Source organism: Stegostoma tigrinum, chromosome 5, assembly GCF_030684315.1.
Source record: "Stegostoma tigrinum isolate sSteTig4 chromosome 5, sSteTig4.hap1, whole genome shotgun sequence".
Classification (NCBI taxonomy): Eukaryota; Metazoa; Chordata; class Chondrichthyes; order Orectolobiformes; family Stegostomatidae; genus Stegostoma; species Stegostoma tigrinum.
In genome coordinates this window covers 34,176,588-34,198,961 of record NC_081358.1, presented here as the reverse complement: position 1 = coordinate 34,198,961, position 22,374 = coordinate 34,176,588, and the positions used below count along the sequence as shown (strand labels likewise).

The 22,374-nt window shown below is 45.2% G+C and overlaps 1 protein-coding gene across 15 annotated transcripts in view; it reads right to left on the bottom strand.

The window, feature by feature from the left end:
- unm_hu7910 (un-named hu7910) overlaps positions 1–17,941 on the bottom strand; it is a 212,344-nt gene extending 194,403 nt beyond the window's left edge. For 11 of the 15 annotated variants that reach the window (XM_048529073.2, XM_059645895.1, XM_048529080.2 and 8 more), the window contains exon 1: positions 17,707–17,941. In XM_048529073.2, the coding sequence (XP_048385030.1) occupies positions 17,707–17,764 (58 nt within the window). In that variant the 5' untranslated portion in view covers positions 17,765–17,941. Of the gene's footprint in view, positions 1–6,137; positions 6,201–17,706 lie in introns of all 15 variants that reach the window. The other 4 variants (XM_048529077.2, XM_048529084.2, XM_048529078.2 and 1 more) reach the window with 2 other exon arrangements.
- Between the last annotated feature and the right edge of the window lie 4,433 nt (positions 17,942–22,374).

Below are 22,374 nucleotides of genomic sequence, written 5' to 3'. Positions count from 1 at the left end.
GCTAGGGTCAAGCTCAGCTCTAGAGGATTACAGGCAGGCGAGGAAAGAGCTCAAAAATGGTCTGAGGAGAGCCAGGAGGGGGCACGAGAAAGGCTTGGCAGAACGGATTAGGGAGAACACACAGGCATTTTACACTTATGTGAGGAACAAGAGAATGGTCAAAGAAAGAGTAGGGCTGATCAGGGATAGCATAGGGAACTTGTGTGTGGAGTCCGAGGAGGTAGGGGAAGCCCTAAATGAGTTTTTTGCTTCTGTCTTTACGAAAGAAACAAACTGTGTAGTGAATGAAAACTTTGAAGAGCAGGTGTGCATGCTGAAATGGATAGAGATAGAGGAAGCTGATGTGCTGAAAATTTTGTCAAACATTAAGATCGACAAGTCGCCAGGCCCGGACCAGATTTGTCCTTGGCTGCTTTGGGAAACGAGAAATGCAATTACTTAGATAATGAAATGTGAGGCTGGATGAACACAGCAGGCCCAGCAGCATCTCAGGAGCATAAAAGCTGACGTTTTGGGCCTAGACCCTTCGTCAGAAAGGGGGATAGGGTGAGGGTTCTGGAATAAATTGGGGGGAAGGGGGGGGGGGGGGGTGGGGGAGAGAAGAGGCCGACCGAAGATGGAGAGAAAAGAAGATAGGTGGGAGAGGAGAGTATAGGTGGGGAGGTAGGTAGGGGATAGGTCAGTCCAGGGAAGATGGACAGGTCAAGGAGGTGGGATGAGGTTAGTAGGTTGGAGATGGAGGTGCGGCTTGGGGTGGGAGGAAGGGATGGGTGAGAGGAAGAACAGGTTAGGGAGGCAGAGACAGGTTGGACTGGTTTTGGGATGCAGTGGGTGGAGGGGAAGAGCTGGGCTGGTTGTGTGGTGCAGTTGGGGGAGGGGACGAACTGGGCTGGTTTTGGGATGCGGTGGGGGAGGGGAGATTTTGAAGCTGGTGAAGTCCACATTGATACCATTGGGCTGCAGGGTTCCCAAGCGGAATATGAGTTGCTGTTCCTGCAGCCTTCGGGTGGCATCATTGTGGCACTGCAGGAGGCCCATGATGGACATGTCATCTAAAGAATGGGAGGGGGAGTGGAAATGGTTTGCGACTGGGAGGTGCAGTTGTTTATTGCGAACAGATTGCAGCCCAATGGTATCAATGTGGACTTCACCAGCTTTAAAATCTCCCCTTCCCCCACCGCATCCCAAAACCAGCCCAGTTCATACCCTCCCCCCAGTGCACCACACAACCAGCCCAGATCTTCCCCTCCACCCACTGCATCTCAAAACCAGTCCAACCTGTCTCTGCCTCCCTAACCTGTTCTTCCTCTCACCCATCCCTTCCTCCCACCCCAAGCCGCACCTCCATCTCCAACCTACTAACCTCATCCCACCTCCTTGACCTGTCCGTCTTCCCTGGGCTGACCTATCTCCTCCCTACCTCCCCACCTATACTCTCCTCTCCACCTATCTTCTTTTCTCTCCATCTTCGGTCTGTCTCCCCCCCCCTCCCTATTTACTCCAGAACCCTCACCCTATCCCCCTCTCTGAAGAAGGGTCTAGGCCCAAAACGTCAGCTTTTGTGCTCCTGAGATGCTGCTGGGCCTGCTGTGTTCATCCAGCCTCACATTTCATTATCTTGGATTCTCCAGCATCTGCAGTTCCCATTATCACTAATGCAATTGCTTCGCCACTTGCAAAGATCTTTGCATCCTCGCTCTCCACTGGAGTCGTACCTGAGGACTGGAGAGAGGCAAATGTAATTCCTCTCTTCAAGAAAGGAAATAGGGAAATCCCCGGCAATTACAGATCAGTAAGTCTCACGTCTGTCATCTGCAAGGTGTTAGAAAGGATTCTGAGGGATAGGATTTGAGACCATCTGGAAGAGCATGGCTTGATTAAATGCAGTCAACACGGCTTTGAGGGGGGCAGGTCATGCCTCACAAACCTGATCGAGTTCTTTGAGGATGTGACTAGAAAAGTTGATGAGGGGCGAGCTGTGGATGTGGTGTATATGGACTTCAGCAAGGCATTTGATAAGGTTCCCCATGGTAGGCTCATTCAGAAGGTCAGGAGGAATGGGATACAGGGGAACTTAGCTGTCTGGATACAGAAGTGGCTGGCCAACAGAAGACAGCGAGTGGTAGTAGAAGGAAAATATTCTGCCTGGAAGTCAGTGGTGAGTGGTGTTCCAAAGGGCTCTGTCCTTGGTCCTCTACTGTTTGTAATTTTTGTTAATGACTTGGATGAGGGGATTGAAGGATGGGTCAGCAAGTTTGCAGACGACACAAAGGTCGGAGGTGTCGTTGACAGTATAGAGAGCTGTTGTAGGCTGTGGCGGGACAGTGACAGGATGCAGAGATGGGCTGAGAGGTGGCAGATGGAGTTCAACCTGCATAAATGCGAGGTGATGCATTTTGGAAGGTCGAATTTGAAAGCTGAGTACAAGATTAAGGATAGGATTCTTGGCAGTGTGAAGGAACAGAGCGATCTTGGTGTGCAGATACATAGATTCCTTAAAATGGCCACCCAAGTGGACAGGGTTGTTAAGAAAGCATATGGTGTTTTGGCTTTCATTAACAGGGGGATTGAGTTTAAGAGTCGTGAGATCTTGTTGCAGCTCTATAAAACTTTGGTTAGACCGCACTTGGAATACTGCGTCCAGTTCTGGTCGCCCTATTATAGGAAAGATGTGGATGCTTTGGAGAGGGTTCAGAGGAGGTTTACCAGGATGCTGCCTGGACTGGAGGGCTTATCTTATGAAGAGAGAGGTTGACTGAGCTCGGACTCTTTTCATTGGAGAAAAGGAGGAGGAGAGGGGTCCTAATTGAGGTATAAAAGATAATGAGAGGCATAGATAGAGTTGATAGCCAGAGACTACTTCCCAGGGCAGAAAAGGCTAACACGAGGGGTCATAGTTTTAAGCTGGTTGGAGGAAAGTATAGAGGGGATGTCAGAGGCGGGTTCTTTATACAGAGAGTTGAGAGAGCATGGAATGCGTTGCCAGCAGCAGTTGTGGAAGCAAGGTCATTGGGGACATTTAAGAGACTGCTGGACATGCATATGGTCACAGGAATTTGAGGGTGCATACATGAAGATCAATGGTCGGCACAACATCGTGGGCTGAAGGGCCTGTTCTGTGCTGTACTGTTCTACGTTCTATCATATCTGCTTGCTTTCTCTGCTCTTTGTCTCTTCACAAATGCTCGCAGACCTCCTGCGTATTTCCAATGATTTTAAATTTTATTCAATTTTCAGCATCCGCAGTATTTTGCTTTTATCTCAATGTGTGATTTAGTCCAAAAGACAGCATCTTCCACTGAGCATCACTCTCTGTACAAGACAATGCAGAGTCAACCTAATGAATGTGCTCATTTGAACGTTAATTTCCAAAGGTGAAATTGCTAACCAAAACAAAAAAACCAAAAAGAACTGCAGATGCTGGAAGTTCAAAATGGAAATTGCTGGAATAACTCAGCAGGTCCGGCAACAACTGTGGAGAGAAAGCAGTTAACACTTAGATCCAGTGATCCTCCTCCAGAATGGATTTTAGCAAGGAAAAGATTGGTAGATATTCTGAAGTTGGGGTGGGGTAAGTAAATGATAGGTAGAGATAGACCCCAGAGAATGAAGAAAAACAGTTGGGCAGACGAAGGGATGGGTAAAGGTCAGCTTGGGAGAATCAACAGCTGAGTGGAAACGATAGTGGGTGACAATGAGTTGTTTGTGGTAGCAGCCCATGCTATGACAAGAGCTGCTGTGAGGGGGTTGGCATAAAAAGATGGGAGAAAGTCCTCAAGTCCTAAGATTTTTGTACCCTATATTGAGCCCAGAAGACTTAAGGAAAAGATACTGTTCTTCCAGCTTGTGCTCAGCTTCGATGCAGCCCTGCAACAAGTCAGAGACAGAGATATTGGGCAGGGAACAGAGTGGTGTTGAAGTGGCAAACAACAGGAAGCTGAGTCTTTTCTGCAGACTGAAGATGTGTGTTCAGCAAAGCCATCACCCAATCTGCACTTAGTTTCCCCAGTGCAGAGGAGACTACATTGTAAGCAGTGAATGCAAATCAGATTGACTGAAGTGCTTGTAAAGTGTTGTTCACCTGGAAGGTGAGTTTGGGGCCTTGAATAGTGAGGGGGGAGGAAGTAAGTGGGCAGGTGTTACACATTCTGCAAATGCACGGAAAGGTGCCATGGGTGTGTGGGGACATATTGGGAGAAGAGGAATGGATCAAGGCGTTCTGAAAGGAACAGTCCCTGCGGAACGCTGACAAGGGAGGGGAGCGAAGGAGGTGGTGTGTCTGGAGGTGGCAGAAATAGCAGCTAATAATCCTCTGATGCGGAGAAGGCAAGCAATCATGGCCTGCCGTTCAATGGTGGGGTCGTGGTCCATAGATAAAAGGCACAGTCCGAATGTGAGCGCTCATCCTCTGCAATGAGGAGGTCAGTACACCAGCGAGCAACAGCACTCACCTTGGTCAGCAGGCTTGATGGCAATGTGAGGTTGCATTGGAAGTACAGAGTGCAGTCAGTTCACAGCAAATTGGTAAGTGGGGGGGGGGGGGGGGGGTCAGAAATTGAGGCAACCATGTTACATTGCTGGTTCTTGATGAACAGGGAGTGCAGGTAAAAGGCCAGAGGGAGAAGTCCGGGTAAAGGAAGCGTGTTGAGGAGGGCGAAGGCATCTGTGGGTTGGGGAGAGGACTCTTGTCAAAAGACACTGCATCCTTTGCTCAGCAGTAGCATTGGAAAATTATACTGAAGGCATCAAATTAATGAACTTTGCAATCTAGTTACATCAAGCCCTCCAACCTACACGTTCATCCACAAAGTCACCAACGGACAGGCTCCTGTCATCACTTAAAATGGTGAACAAACAGTACCAAAATATTACATATCATTCACTAATAGCTCCCAGTCAAAGCTAATGAAATTCGAGAGTTCACACTGACAAGTGCAGAATTGCAAGTCAAAACGTTTTATTCCAACTTTGTGCAGATCATTGGAGAAGCTCAATTTAAAACAGTGAAGTTTTAGGCATCTTACTTTAAAAAGGCACAATGATTCAACATCTTGGATCACTTATACATTAGGAAAGATTTGCAGAGCAGTAAAGAACAAAATTGACGGGAGTGATCCAGCTCAAGGCTAGAGGCGACTAACTCTTTGGAAAGGTACTAGATCAAACGAGTCCTGACACGAAGTTAGAAGCAAAAGGCTGTGTGACATAATCAAATGCTTCACCTGAAGTAATAGTTTGTCTCAGAAAAGTATGCAAAGTCAATAAGTGAAAATGAGAAGATATATATTTGAATGCAGTGTAATGATTAATGAAAGCTTATTTTAGACTTCTGACTAGATTGAGAGATATGAAATACAGTATATAAAGATATTGGCTTAATATGCCAAGTTCCCTTTTCTCAATTTGTGCTGAGTTAACACAGAACACACTACCAAGGGTAATACTGAACTTCACCTCAAGAAAATATTGATTAATGTAATAATTTAGTAACAAGCTTTTTAAAAAAACATGCAATGTTAAAAATATGAAAATTATATTTGGATGTAGATGATACTAGGTGGTAAGTGAGGACCCTATCATTGTCGTGGGAGGGAAGAGAAGGGGTGAGGGCCGAAGTGCGAGAAATGAGTCGGACATGACTGAGGGCATATCATTCTACCAAAAAAAATCGTAAATAAGTATCAAGCTAACTAGAACAACAACACCTTCTCAGCTCTATCCTGTACCAAACAAATGTATTTCAGGTTTGACTATGCAAATGATTCAAGAGTACATGCATGCGGTTAGGACCAACATTTTTTCAGTAAAAAACCTTGGGTTAGTTAGGGATATTTTATCCCCCAACAGAATCAAAACACTAACACAACTAAATAGCACAACTGGACCAATGTAATTTACAAATAAAATTAACCCATTCTCCAATTTCTCAGCAAAACATTCTCATTACAAATGGTTATATTTCAACTCAAAGAGCAGATCAACCCAAGAGCTTACATGATGCTTAAAACAGAGAAAAGGAAAAAGACAGCAGAAAAAAACATTGCATGCAAACACAAATTCAAGTGCTACAATCAGAACCACAAACATCCAACACTAATGACAAGGGAGCTCAACAACATGCTATTCAGAGAGGTTACCAGTGTCAGTCTTCGCTAGGAAAGCTCAGTTCCAGTTGAACTTGCAGTGTTGATGCACAGCTTCTGTGCCAAGATGGAAGAACCAACAGTTAAAAAGCAGTACGTTTGTCAACTGTTTATAGTATTAGGCAAAAATCACTACACAGATCTTCTGTACTTTAATGTCAGTATTTACATATTCATGGATGAGGGCCATGGAGAATGCAAAATTATAAAGCACTTGCTTGCAAAATATTTAGCTGTCAAAGTAAATTACATAGAGTTGATCTCTCTCAAACAAACGATGAAATAACTCAGTCATCCAAGTAGAAAACTAAATACCGCACCCTGACCACTAAACATTGTTTTGTACTTTAGGTTAACACATTTTTAAAATCCATCAGCATAAAGAATAGTATTCAAATGGCTGTCAAAATGGACATTAACATTTGATATGAACTAAGATCAGATGTTGACAACTATTGGAGGACTTGGACAATGAAGTGAAATTTATTACAAAAAAAGTCCTATTTAATGAAAAATATGGGTACGTATCAGGCTCTTTGGTCACCCAACAACAGCAATAATCAAATGACACTTTTCAGAACAAGTTAAGCATTAATTGAACAAACAAATGAATGCAAAACATGACAGAAATTCGGTTGTTGACTTGCTCGCCAAGGTGGCTTGTTTTTGTTCAGATGTTTCGTCCCACGCTAGGTAACACCATCAGTGAGGCCTCCAATGAAGCAAAGTTGTTCCACTCTGCTTGGAATTTACATAGCCTAGTCCGGTTATGCCATTTCTGGTTTTCATCTGAATGGGTTTGTATATGGAGTCCAACTCTATATTTTTGTCGATTGCATTATGGGTCGAGAACCGTGCCTCTAGGAATTCTTGTGCATGTCTATGCTTGGCTTGAGCTACTATGGTTATAATATTCCAGTTAAACTGATGGCCCTCATTGTCCAAGTGTACTGATATTAATAAATCAGAACAAGTGAACATCAGCTAGCAGCAAAACAACATGAGGAACTTTCCTTAATACCAGGATCCTGGCCTCCTCCAGTGTCACAATGATGCCAGCTAGAAACTGGGCGAGCAGCAGATACTCTACCTCAGCAGCCTACAGCGCAATGGCCTAAAATGTGGATTTTACCAGCTGCAAAATTTTCCCCCTCCCCCCATCCCCAGTCTCTTCCCACGATTAACCCTCTTTCTCAACCCCACCTCCCTGTCCATCTTCTCTCCTCCCACATCACTCCCTACCTGCACTCCCCATCACCATTGCACCTACCTACCCCAGCCTCACCCTTTCTCCCTCCCTCTCTATTTCTGAGCTCTAATCCCCCTCCCCATTTCTGATGAAAGGCCCTGACCCAAAACATCAACTTTCCTGCTCTTCTGATGCTGCCTGGGCTGCTGTGTTCCTCAAGCTCCCCACTATGTTATATCTGACTCCAGCATCTGCAGTTCTTACAATCCCTGAGAATGAGGTCAACTATGTTTTCCTTCTTGTTGGTTCCCTCGTCACCTGCCACAGGTCTAATCTTGCAGCTATGTCCTATAGAACCCAAGGAGCTCAACCAATGGTGCTGTTTTGAGCCACTCAGTGGTGGACATTGAAATCACCCACCCAAAATATATTTTGCGTCTTCAGTATTTCCAAGCGTTGCTCAACACGAGGGAGTGCTTCTTCATCATCTGATTATGTGGCAATCAGCAGAAGCTTTCTCTGCCCACGTTCAACCTGAAGCCATGAGACTTCATTGGGTCTGGTGTCAATGCTGAGAACTCTCAGGTTAACTCCCTAACTGCATACCATCGTACCAGCATCTCAACTGGGTCTGTCCTGCTGGTGGAACAGGACAAATTCAGGGCTGGTGATGGTGGTATCTGGGACATTGTTTTTAAAGTATGACTCTACAAGTACGACCATGTCACACCGTTGCTTGGCTAGTCTGAGAGACAGTTCTCCTGACTTCCCCAGATGTCAATAAGGAAGATTTAGCACGCTAAGCAGAATGACAAAAAGAGAGACTCTTTCCTAGTACAGAAAGTTTACAGACTTGTCAATCTATAGTATCAATAATTCTAAACCCTAGTGGCATCAAACATTTAGTGAGATTTAATGACATGATTTATCTGATTTTAAAACTGATTGGTAGACATTGCCATGGAGAATACACATGATGATTAACAGTTAACTTCCAAGACTTGGTTAATTTTAAACATGTGGCTGGTCAACATAATGCCCTGATGAATAAATAAACAAACTCTACTAGAGGGCCCATGTGGTACAGTGGTAGCATATTTTCCTGAACCCCAGTTTCAGGCCTCATTTACTCCAGGAGGCGTGTAATAACCTTAAGTTGGATAGGAAAATATCCCCCTCAATTCTAGCAAAGTCTAGATGCATCCAGCCAGGCACACTTGAAGTATAAAAGATTGCTTCCCATAACATTTGTATTCTTGTACGCGTCCTGATAGGTGCAAGAGAAAAAAATCTTGGACAAAATGTTCTCATTTGTCAACTATGTTCAAGTTTTATACTATCAAACTGTTATGAATTCTGTGTGATGGACAGGCTAGCAGGAACAGTCCTCAAAAATGGCAAATTAAAATCTTACCACTATTTCCATGCACTGAACCTGACATTACAATTTCAATATAAGCTTGTTCTTTTGCTTATCACATGTAAATTTAGGTATATCCTTTCAATTCCACTTCCGAAACGGGTCATGTTTTTGAAAAAGATGACATTTGTTTAACTTTCCAGTAACTTCAGGTCTGGTTAACACACAACATGATTCGACGTTCTTAAAAGAAATGGTGGAGAAGATGCAATAATAAAAACAATGGTAAGCATACCTAATTTAATTAAAAATTGACAATGCATTTCACAAATTCAGTAGCTTCACAGCACCTTTCAATTAATTGTAAGCATGCTTCTGAACAATTTAACAAAGCATTTATCTTTCTTAAATGACTAGTATTAAAAAGTTTAAAAGACAATATTAAAAATGAAACATCTTTAGGTATATAACACTCCTTCCTCTATCTATACTGATGAACTGTTGCATACATCCAACATTTTACTTCAGACGTTTTGTGCACTTTCAACAAAGCTGGCTGCAATAACTGGGTTCAGTTCTGATGCACAGGCCAGATACAGTGGTTCATTATACTCATTTGGAAACAGAACAGCAACATTCCTTTCATGCAAGGAGGAACTCTATTAAATACTACTCTGCATGATAAATCATTATGTGAGTTGATTATTCAGTGGGAGAAAAAACAACCTGTCTTAAAAGAGAAACCTTTCATACTTCACATATGTCCCTTAGTTTTAGTTTCAACAACAGCTGGGAAGATCCTTCATGAAATAAAGTATAGATACTGTAACTATCTAGTAAGCTCTTCAAAAAGCTAATTTATTGCAGAAACTATCCCAAAACCTACAACCTCAGAACTCAGTCCAAGCTGGATTTTGGATCTTGTCGACTTAGAAACAAAAAAAAAATTTAAATTTTAATTCAATAAACGGAATACATTGACTTGAAGTCAATAACTTTCTACTTCTATTTAAATATTTACTTGTTAGTACCGAACTCAAGTATTGGTGACAAATAACACACTCTACCAAAGCTTCTTGCCTTGTGCAAATCAGGACATTTGTCAAGAATAATAACGAAAAGTTAACATTCAGTGTGTGGGAGGACAGTATTGATCGGTTGGCAGGTGAGCTCTGATTGATAGAGACATTGCCATGCAGCATACACCAATAATGATGGAGTTTGCCAGGCTTTTGTCTAAGTTTTAGACAAGAGGACTCTCATCACGACACTGTCCAGAGCAGTGAAGCAGTCCATGGCTAAATAAGTCCAGGTTTAGGCTGACAAGTGGCAAGTAACATTTCAGCCACATAAATGCCAGTAATGACCATCACCCATAAGAACCTAACCATTTCTCCTTGATCTTCAATGGCACTACTATCATTGAAACCCCACTGTCAATATCCTGAGGGCTTACCATCGACCAGAAACTGAACTTGACACGCTATGTAGGCACTGTGGTTACATAAGCAAATTACACACTAGGAATCCTGCAGCAAGAAATTTACCTCTCCACGCCCCAACACCAGTCCACTCTCTACAAAGTCAGCAGTGTGATAGAACAACAGCCACCCAGGACAAAATAGCACATTCGACTAGCATTGCATCCATAACATTCACTCCCTCCACTACTCTGTTGCTACTGAGTGTACTATCTACGAGATACACTGCAGAAATTCATGGAGGTTCCTTAGACAGCACTTTTCAAACCTGTGATCACTACCTCTAGAAGGACAAAAACAAATATGGGAACACCATCACTTTCAAGTTCTCCTTCAGTTACCTTGAAGATATATCACTGTTCCTTCTGTGCCCCAGGTCAAAATCCTGGAACTATCTCCTGAATGGCATTTTGGGACGAGCCTACGGTATGTGAATTGCACTGATTCAAGATGGCAGCTAACCAACTCAAAGACTATGGATGGGCAATAAATGCTGGCCTCACCAATGACGCCCACATCCCCCAAATGGAAAGGAAAATTAACCAGTGAATAGCACCTATTTGGTTCAGTTGAATCAAGTGCACTGTGTACACATTCGATTTGCATAAAAAAGGGCCTGCTACATTAATAGCTATAAAACTGTACATGCAAATACACCACTCTGCAAACCCAACTCAACCTTAAATTTAGTAGATAAGTCCTACTGGGATTACATTTAATGTTGTGCACGGTTATGATATCGATGAGGGTAGGCTGGTTGGGTATGGTCAGAAGCTTACTCGCCATGAAAGACTACACTATCTAATACAACCTGCTGGTCTTGGCTGTATGGCTTATGTATGTAGTTTCACGCAGGCAGCATAATTCAGCTACCATATTACCCATTCATGTGGCATTCAGAATATCTTTTCAGTAGCATTTCCTGACCCAGTTCTTTGGATATCCACTATTTAAAAAGGGCAACAACATGGAACTATGTCAAGGGGAAGAGGAATACAGAGGAGGACTATCTCTTCCAAGTGTTCAAGGATAATGGCTATCCAAAGAACTGGGTCAGGAGATGCCTACAGGAACAGCAGAAAGATTCTACATGCCCCGACACACTCATCACACTGCCCTACATCAGGAACACATCAGAACTCACCACGTGACTTTTATGACCACTGGGCATTAGAGGGGCACACAAACCCACATCAGCCCTACAACAAGAGCTCACCCGAACTAAAGGCCCATTCCCCACCATGGACAGGACCAATGTCATCTACAAGATCCCCTGCAGAGACTGCAAGAAACACTACATTGAGCAAACAGGAAGGAAACTAACGAGAGTACATGAACACCAACTACAAAAAGACATGACCAATACTCACTCATCTCAATCCACATGGAGAAGAACCACCACTTCGACTGGGACAACACCAAGATCCTGGAACAGGCTAGGCAGAGACACGCACGAGAATGCCTGGAAACGTGGCACTCCACGAAGCAAGCTATTAATAAACACATTAAACTCGACCCCATATACATTCCTCTATGGAGGAAACCCGGAAGTGAGGCAATCCATCACAATGGACCCCAGAGTTTAAGAGCCAGGTGAGAAAACACACTGATGCTTCTTCAGAGGCTGCACTGAGGATATTACCAAGTACGGTGACGAAGCGTCTGCGGAACAAACCAGCCAACCAACCTCAACATGCACAACCCGAGCTACAAATCTACTCCGAAACCTTAAATATTAACTCTGTTTCCCTCTCAACAGATGCTGCCAAACCTGCTGAGTTTCTCCAGCATTGTGTTTCAGATTTCCAACATCCACAAAATTTTGTTTTAATTATTGCAATCTGTGATGGACAAGGCACTTTTCAGGATCAAAATTTAAGTCCTGGGGCCAGTTCATCAGTTTCCACCACACAGAGCAGCAAACACAAACTGTTCTGAGGAAGAGCTACTGGTCCCGAAAGGTTAACTCTGCAGTTTCCTTCACAGATGCAGCCAAAAATGCTGAGCTTTTCCAGCTACTTTGTTTCTGTTCTTGATTTACAGCATCCACAGCTCTTTCAGTTTTTATTCTGTAAATCAAGAGCTGAAATAATTACCATCCATCTATTTGCTGATGACTCCTCCCAAAAGTAGAGCACGTCTTCCTTCCAGCTACTGCTTTATTCATTTAAATCAGAAGGAACAATAATTTTGGCTTTAGAAATAGAATTCTGAACATCTCTATCATTCCAAACAACCATCTCAGAAAGATGATTGCAAAGATTTCATTCGTGAATTGACCAGAAAAAATATGCAAGGTGTTGTGCCCTGAGCATATTATAATGTATCATGCACAATGCCTCACACGACAACATGTTTGTCCATATGCATAGGAGCATCGTCAGTTAGAACAAATTATCTTGATAAAATACTATCTCAACTCCAGGACAGATTGTTAGCTTGATACACACATTACCAGTTAGTTACGTGCTGTCGTGAGATTTGTGGTATCTGCTTATTCATTTCAATTTTGTTTTTAGCCAGGTAACATAGTTGAAGACAGAAAAAAATATTGAGTGTCATGCAATCAACTTCTCTATTCCTTATCTGTAACTGAGCAGGTATAATACTAATCCATAATTTAGAAGTGGAAATTACTTCTGAATGACAACCACAAGATCCAACCTGTTCATGATGCCATCAAGGCAGACTCCTACACTTGCCAAATTAAAAAGGGCAAGAAACAATGCCCTTCTTGGAGCAGACTCAAATCTTGATAGATAAAACTACAATGTCTTACTTTGTCAACTGTGCTATTCTCAGAGTCATTGAGACTTCCAGTACTGAGACAGGACTTTGGCCCAAACTGGTCCATGCCAAGCAAAATGTCCATCCCATTTCCCTGCACTTGGCCCCCATCCTTCTAAATCTTTCCTATCCATTAAATGCTGTTAATGTACCCATATCAACCACTGCCACTGGCAGCCCATTCCATATGCATACGACCCTCTGTTTAAAAAGGTTGCCCCTCAGATTTCCATGTATTCTTTCTTTTTTTTACCTTAAACCAATGCCCTCTAGTCCTCAATTGCCCAACTCTAGGAAAAAGGCTGAGTACATTCACCCTATCCATGCCTCTCATGATCTTATACACCTCTGTAAGATCCCCCTCAGTCTCCTATGCTCTGAAGAAAAAAGTCCTAGCTTGTCCAACCTCTCCCTATAACTCAGTCCCTTGAGTCCTGGAAACATCCTTGTAAATTCCTTCTGCACTCTTTCCAGTTTAATAACATCCTTGCTATAGCAAGGTGACCAAAACTGAAGACAATACTCCAAGTGTAGCCTCACCAACGTCATGACAACTGCATCACAACATCCCAACTTCTACACTCTATACCCTGACTGATGAAGGCCAGTGTATCAAAAGCCTTCTTCACTGCCCTGTGTACCTGTGACTCCACGTTCAGAGATTCATGCACCTGAACTCCAAGATTCCTCTCTTCCACCACACTCCTCGAGGCCCTACCATTCACCTCGAAACTCCTACCTGGATTTAAGTTTCAAAATGGAACACCTTGTCTATATTAAACTCCATTTGCCAATTCTCAGCCCACTTCCCCAGCTGATCAAGATCCTGCACAATTTCTGATAACCTTCCTCACTGTCCATGATACAGCCTATTTTAGTGTCATCCACAAACTTACTAATCATAACTTGTATATTCTTATCCAAATCATTGATTACAGATAACAAACAGCAATGGGCCCAGCACTGACCCCTGAGGCACCCCACTAGTCACAGGCCGCCAGTCTGGCAAGCTTCCTTCCAGTATACCATCCAGCTAATTGCGTATCCGATGTGCCAGCTCTTCCTGGATTCAATGTGATCTGACGTTCCAGAGCGGTCTACCAAGTGGAATCTTTTCAAAGGCATTACCGAAATCCATATAGACTGCATCTGTTGCCCTACCATCATGAACCTTCTAGGTCAATTCCAACACCACCTGTACTGTCCCCAGGATGTCGCCACTAACTTCCCCAAGTTCAAGTTTTCATGTCTTTCTCCACTGTAAACACAGTACAAGTATTCACTGCAGACTTTGCCCATCTCTTGCAGTTCCATATATACATGTCTACTTTGGTCCTCAAGGGGTCCTATTCTCTCATTATTATTTTTCCTCGAGAGGTCTATTCTCTCTCTCTAACTATTCTCAACGCTGCAATACTTTGGACTGTGTTCTCCGGTTGGTTAAATTTAACCAAGTTTGCAAATTAAAGCTCTTTACTTTGAAGGATATTCAAAAGACAAGGTTTACAAAGAATGAAATAGTGTGCTTTGAAGAAATTATTAAGATGGCTGCTGAACAGTCAAGGGGGCAAGCCCAGAATCTACCTCAGGTGGAATTAGAATGAAACCTTGTGCTGCTGGCATATTCTGAGCCACACATTAGCTGCCTACCCAGCTGAGGCAATGGCACGTTATCTTTCCCCACTCAAAGAAAGTTACCCTATAAAAGTCACATTAAAAGAAGGGCAGAAAGTCCAAGCATTTCACTCCCCGCATGCATGAAATAGTCAGCCCCAACTTACTCACGCAATTCCAACCACACAGCTAAATGTCAACAATGTAATTGTAATAAAACAAAGAACTGCTGATTGGTTTTGCTTGTGTCTGCTTACATAATAATTTGTATACCAGTCTCTGCTGAACCAATTTCTTCCAATTCACAAAATATTCTGACTTATTCTCCTTCGGTCTAAACCTCTGCCTTCCCCACATTCAGTTCCAATTAGCGACAATCTGTCACTTTCTGCTTCCTTCTCTGCAATATACCATTTTATAAAATACAGAATACAGCTCACATACATTTCACTGATAAAAGGACTAATCACATTTCAATTCATACATTTCCGTCAACTTTCCAGTCCAATTTCATATCCTTTCACAATTTTTAAATTATGTCCCATAGGTCTCTTTAGTTTTAGAAGTTCTCATTTTCATTAATCAAACCATATATCTAAAGCTTTCTGAAAATTCAGGTCAACAACATCCTTAAGCACCCCCACTCAGCAGCCAGTTCTCCACACAGGAATTGCAGCATTTGAACAGAATACATGTAACACTTTTCAACATTCACATTCAAAGTCTGAGTTTCCTCATTGCCTATGCAATAAACTTTTGCCTTCAAAAATATCGACGAGTTGTTTAAAATCAAGCAACACCCATGATTTGTAAACAATTTCTGAATCACACTGAAATGTCTCAACATTACTATATAAACTACACATACTATAAACCCAGACGAAACGACACCAAGAGATAGCAATAACTGCAGATGCTGCAGTCAGAGACAACGCAATGTGGAGCTGGAGGAACACAGCAGGTCAGGCAGCATCAGAGGAGTAGGAAAGTTGACGTTTCGGGTCAGGACCCTTCTTCAGAACAGTTCTGAAGAAGGGTCCCGACCCGAAACATCAACTTTCCTACTCCTCTGATGCTGCCTGACCTGCTGTGTTCCTCCAGCTCCACACTGCATTGTAACTACACCCATGTCCTTTTCCAGTGAACAACAGGCATTTCCAACTGTTACAACTACATATTACAATTATATAAAAGTGATATAAATGGGAATTGCTTATAAATAGGTATAAAGATCACAAAAAATAAGCACAATATAATCAAGATCAACACACAAGGCAAATCACACTGTGCAGCACTCAACACCCACCTATGGCTCTCCAGCTATTCCTTCCATTCTGGACAAAAGGAATCAAAGTCTGCAGGTACTCAGTCCCAACAGAGTGGCAGACTTGGATTATGCTATGCTAGGGGTGTTCTAGTTATGAAAAGCTTTTTTAAAAGCACTGATTCAGCCTCAAGTGAATTTGTGTCGACAAAGCTGACATCTCCCTGAAGAAAGGTACGAAGACCTTAGACAAGGTGCAGACAAGAGATTGTTTCCAAGGATAAGAAACTAGTCATGCAAACAGATGGCAGACTCATTGGTTGTTCTTCAAAAAGATTGCTTTGAGTTTTGACTGTTGTTCAATCCTGAGGAATCTGGATGCAGTGGATAGAGAAACATTCTATTTGCAAAAGATCAAGAACCAGAAGGCATCAATACAAGATGAATAGCAAAAGAATCAGAGTGACAGAAGAAAAACCATTTTGTTTTTAAATGTAGCCAATGGTTAGACTCAAAATTGTTGAGTATGTAGTTAAACAGGTTGGAACTGCTTAGAAAAATGAGGTGACCTCATTGGAACATATACAATTCTTAAGGGTCTTGACATGGTAAATGCTGACAGCATACTTTCTCTCATGAGGGAGTCCAGGGCCAGAGGGCTCAGGATTGGCTCAGATCTCAGAATAACAAGGTTCCAATTTAAGACTGGGATTAGAGGAATTTGTTCTCTCGAGGGCTGAGTGTCTTTGGAACTCCTTGTCACAGAGCACTGAGGGGACAGAGTCGTTGTGTATATTTTAAATCTACAGGTCTGAAGATCCTACAACTCTCTTCCATCAGGGAAAAGATACAGAAGCTTGAACACATGCACCAGCATGTTCAAGAACAGCTTCTTCCCTGCTGTTATTAGGCTGCTAAACAGACTAACTTCAAATCTCCTGTGCAGCTGTAACCTTGTATGCTTTGCTCTAAGCACTCTATGATCTGTATGTCCTTGTTTGCTATGATCTGTCCATACTGTTCGCAAAGCAAGACTTTTCACTGTACTTAGAGCCATATGACACCAATAAATTCAAATCAAATTAAGGCTGAGTTAAACAGATTCTTGATCAGTTAGGGAATCATAGGGAAAAGGCAGGAAAGTAGGGCAGGGGTGTTGGATCAGCTATGATCCAACTGAACAGTAGAGAAGGCTTGAGGGTCCACTGTTAATATTTCTAATGGCCTTACACGGGCTATGTAACTGTCCAATTCCTAATTATCTAGAAAGAAAAGTAGATAAATGTGCAGGCTGTATAAGGGAATCGGGCAAACCCAGCTGCTCCTATATAGTTCAGGATGGGTTATAACTTCAGTTTCTACAAAAGGAGAAACTGAAAGAATTAACAATTATGCAAGTGGAACCACGTATCTTCTCTAACATCCAGTTTTAAAAAGAAAGACCACAAATGTTGATAAATGAAACACGGATATAAAAGCAGAGCTGAGATGTATCAATGACCTTTGAAAAGAAGTAGCATATAATCGATCCGAAAGACAGCACAAACGCTGCATGAAAAGCAATGATCACACGGACATGGGGCGGACCCTGTCTTACACACCCAGCAAACCAGAGCAAGGAGCATTTGACAGTACGTTAGCGGTGGGAGATGGGCGAGGGGGGTAAGTGGGTCGGGTAGGAAAAAAAGGGGTACAGCAGCGGGAAACCCATTCCAGAGGAGGGATGGGGGGTAAAAGCTCCAACTTTCCTTCGTCTTTTTCCCATAGCGGGTGGGGGTGAATACCGGATCCGGCAGCCCCGCGCCGAGCAGCGGCAGGACCTCCTCTCGCCCCCTCCCAGGCCCGGCCGTCAAACCCATCCCCCTCACCTTTCCTGGATCCTGACGGGTTAGAACGGCTGTTAGCTGTCTTGTTCTTCGAAGTCATGGTTCACTCGTTCAAAACGTGCCAGCAGATAGAGAAGGATGCGGCGACAGCCGGGCAACTCTGCGTCTCTCTCACACATACACACAAAACTCGCTCTCGCGGCCGTTAGTCCTCACCTGACCCCCAAGACCAAATCCCTCCGCAGCCGTGGAAGGGGGGGTGGGGAAAGCGTGGCCGCAGGCTGATCGACAGCCCCCTCCACCAATCGATCGTAGGTCTCCCGTCAGGCTCTTTTTGCTATTGGCTTCCCAGCGGGATGCTCCGCCTCGCCCCCCGCGCCCATCGAACGTGGCAACATGGAAGCCGAAAAACCTCGAACGAGAGCGCCACCGGCCGACAGCAGGAGCTGAAGAGCTGCTGCCGCCTTGGCGCCCCACCCCTTTTGGTTTGGTGGCGTGTTGCAAGAATCTTTACCTGTGATCCAGGAGTTTCGAGTTCAAATCCCGCCGACATCAGAATCGTGTAGTAATCTCGTAGTATCAACATATATTTTCCAAACTCGAGGGCAAGCTCTTGTGGAGTAGTGGCAATGTCCTTCGCTCTAGGCCAGGAGACGTGGGTTATGGGCTAATAAATTTCTGTTCAGTAATATGACTGAAAGAGCTGGACATCTGAAATATTTCTGTGCGGTATTATGAAACAAAAACAGAATTTCCTGGAGAAAATCAGCAGAAATGACTTACATTTGTGGAAAGTTTCAGAGTTAACTTTTCGAGTCCAGTGACTCTGCATCGGAAGGACAGAAGTGACATGACACCAGATTACATACCAACAGGTTTATTTGAAGCCTCAAGCTTTCCCAGCGCCGCTCGGTCGTCAGCTGCATCCAAAGAGTCAACACCTCAGTGCAGCTCTGAGGAAGGGTCACTCAATCCAAAATGTTAACTCTGATTTCGTTCCATGGATGCTGCCAGACCTGTGAAGATTTTCCAGCAATTTCTATTTTTGTTTTTAACATCTCAGTACAGGTTGGTTATAAAATGTTTAAGGGCTCTTACGGTACAGTGGTTGTACAGGGCCTCTGGGCCAGGAGAGTTCCTAAGTGTGGGAACAGGCCTTTTGGTCCAACAGGCCCACACTGACCCTCCAAAGAGCATCCCACCCACACCCATACCCTATCCCTGCATGTCCTGTGGCTAATCCACCTAGCTGAACATCCCTGAATACTGTGGGCAATTCAGCATGGTTAATCCATCTGCTTTGCACGTCTTTGGACTATGGGAGTAAACCAGAGCACCTGACAGAAACCCATATAGACGTGGGAAGAATATGCAAACTCCACACAGTCACCCAGGGCTGGAAAAGGATCTGGGTCCCTGGTGCTGTGAGGCAGCAGTGCTAACCACTGAGCCACCATGCAACCTGCTTATTGATGAAATAGGGAGGTCTCTTGTGGTGAAATGCTAGTATCCTAACCTCTGACCCAGGAGGCTTGGGTTCAACTCTCATCTGATCAAGAGGCATGTCATAACACCTCTAAACAGGTTCAATAGAAATATCTACTAGCGAGTGTTGAGAAGATTTGTAGCTCAGGTTGAGTTTCTGGATGTGAGTTTGCTCGCTGAGCTGGAAGGTTCGTTTTCAGACTTTTCGTCACCATTTATTTGAAAAAATATACTTTATTCATAGAATGTACAAAAAAGTAAAACATTTATACACCTACCCAGTCATGCAAGCCGCTCCGGGTTACCCAGGGGGTACGTACACCAACGAAAGGAAAAACACAAAACAAAGAAAAAAACAAAGCAAAGAAAATACCCTGGCGGTCGTCTCCCTGCACAGTCCCTGTTGGCCCCCTGACCAGTTGGGGAAGGCGCCGGCTGGGCCTAGTTACCAGATAGGGCCCTTTTTTCTATTCTGGACGAGGGGTTTCATACGGTGGTCTTTCCCCACCGTGCCTTGGCAGTAGCTACCCAAAGCTTTAGCTCGTCCCTCAGCACGTAGTCCTGGACCTTGGAGCGCGCCAGTCTGCAACACTCGGTCAGGGTCAGTTCTTTCAGCTGGCAGACCAGTAAGTTGCGGGTAGACCAAAGAGCGTCTTTCACCGCATTGATGGTCCTCCAGGCGCAGTTGATGTTGGTCTCGGTGTGCGTCCCAGGAAACAGCCCGTAGAGCACGGATTCGCGTGTCACGGAGCTGCTCGGGACGAACCTCAACAAATACCACTGCATCCGCTTCCCGACCTTCTGCGCATAGGCAACTCCAGAAGGAGGTGATAGACAGTCTCGTCCCCCCCGCAGCCACCTCGAGGGCAGCGTGCGGTGGCGCAGAGATTCAGGGCATGCATAAAGGATCTCACTGGCAGAGCCCGTCTCACCGCCAGCCAAGCAATGTCCTTGTGCTTGTTTGAAAGTTCTGGCAATGAGGCATTCTGCCAAACGACTTTGGCAGTCTGCGTGGGGAACCACGCGACGGGATCCACCCTCTCCTTTTCCTGAAGGGTCTCGAGGATACTACGTGCTGACCACTGCCTGACGGCCTTGTGGTCAAAGGTGTTTCCTTTCAAAAATTTCTCCACGAAGGACAGGTGGTACGGGACGGTCCAACTACTTGGAGCTTTCCGTGGCAACGAGGCCAGGCCCATCCTTCGCAATACCGGGGACAGGTAGAACCTCAGTAAGTAGTGACACTTCGTGTTTCCGTACTGAGGATCTACGCACAGCTTGATACAGCCACATACAAAGGTATCCATCAGGGCGAGGCTGGTGTTCGGTACGTCCTTTCCCCTGTTTCCCAGGTCTTTGTACATGGTGTCCCTGCGGACCCGGTCCATTCTCGACCCCCAAATGAAGTGGAAGCTGGCCCGGGTGACCGCAGCGGTGCAGGTCCAGGGGATAGGCCAGGCCTGCGCCACATACAACAGTACCGAAAGCCCCTCGCACCTGACAACCAGGTTCTTACCCATGATGGAGAGGGACCGGAGCGTCCACCTGCCCAGCTTCTGCTTCAGTTTGGTGATATGCTCCTCCCAAGTCTTAGTGCACACCCCAGCTCCACCAAACCAAACACCCAGCACCTTCAGGTAGTCTGTCCTGACAGGGAAGAGGATGAAGGGGCAGTTGTCCCAGTTCCCGAAGAACATGGCCTCGCTCTTACCCCTATTGACTTTGGCACCCGAGGCCAGTTCAAACTGGCCGCAGATGTCCAACAGTCTACTCACCGTCCGACAATCGGTTGCAGAAGGCAGCGACGTCGTCCACGTACAGGGAGGTCTTGACCTGAAGGCCTCCGCTGCCTGGGATAGTCACGCCCTTCAGGCTCACGTCCTTCCTGATGGATGCGGCGAAGGGCTCCATACAGCACACGAACAAGGCAGGAGGGATCAGGCAGCCCTGCCTGACTCCAGATCTGATGGGAAAACTGTCCGATTCCCACCCGTTGATCGAGACTGCGCCAATGATGTTGGTGTAGAACAGCCGGATCCAAATGCGGATGCCCTCACCGAACCCCAATTTGGAGAGGGCATCCCTCATGTAAGCATGAGAGACCCTGTCGAAGGCCTTCTCCTGGTCCAGGCTGACGAGGCAGGTGTCCACCCTCCTGTTCTGCACGTAGGCGATCGTATCCCTGATGAGCACGAGGCTCTCAGCGATCTTCCTGCCTGGCACAGCACAGGTTTGGTCAGGGTGAATCACTGACTCCAGGACAGACCTGACCCGGTTGGCTATGACCTTGGCCAGGATTTTGTAGTCCACGTTCAATAGTGAAATGGGACGCCAATTCTTAATTTCTTCCCTCTCCCCCTTACTCTTGTAAATGAGGGTGATGATGCCCTTCCTCATGGACCTGCATATTTCCCCTGCCCAAAGCACACTATTGTACACCTCCAGCAGGTCCTGGCCGACAAGGTCCCACAGAGCGGAATACAGCTCGACTGGTAAGCCGTCGCTCCTGGGAGTTCTATTCCTCTCAAAGGACTTGAGGGCTCTGGTCAACTCGTCCAGGGATATCGGCCGGTCCAGCCAGTCCCTCGTGCCGTCGTCTAAGACCTCCGTGATAGACGACAGGAACGACTTGGAGGCCGTGTTGTCCGTGGGCTTCGCGTCATATAGTCCGGCATAGAAGGATCTGCTGATCCTCAAAAGGTCAGGCCGAGACGACGACACCGAGCCATCGTCCTCCTTCAGCCAGCTAAGCACAGAGCTCTCCTTGTGCACCTTCTGAAAGAAGAAACGCAAGCACATCTTGTCCTGCTCCACGGATCGGATCTTGGACCGGAAGGTTATCCTGGAGGCCTCCGCGGCGAAGAGCGAGGCTTGCTGGCCCCTCACCTCGCGGAGGTCCTCCGTGACATCGACCCCCATCAACTGCAGAAGGAGCAGGTTCTGCATCCTTTTCTGGAGTCGCAACAGCTTTCTCCGCCTCTCTCTCGCCTTCCGAACACCCTTAAGGACAAAGAACCTCTTGATTTTCTCCTTCACTGTCTCCCACCAGTTGCCCGGAGACTCAAAGAGGGGTTTCATGGTTCTCCAACCAGCGTACTCCCTCTTAAGCTCCTCAACGTTTTCTAGGGCCAACAGAGTCGTGTTGAGCTTCCACGTCCCCTTGCCGGCCTGCTGGTCGTCCTGTAAGTGACAGTCGGCCAGCAGGAGGCAGTGGTCAGAGAAGAA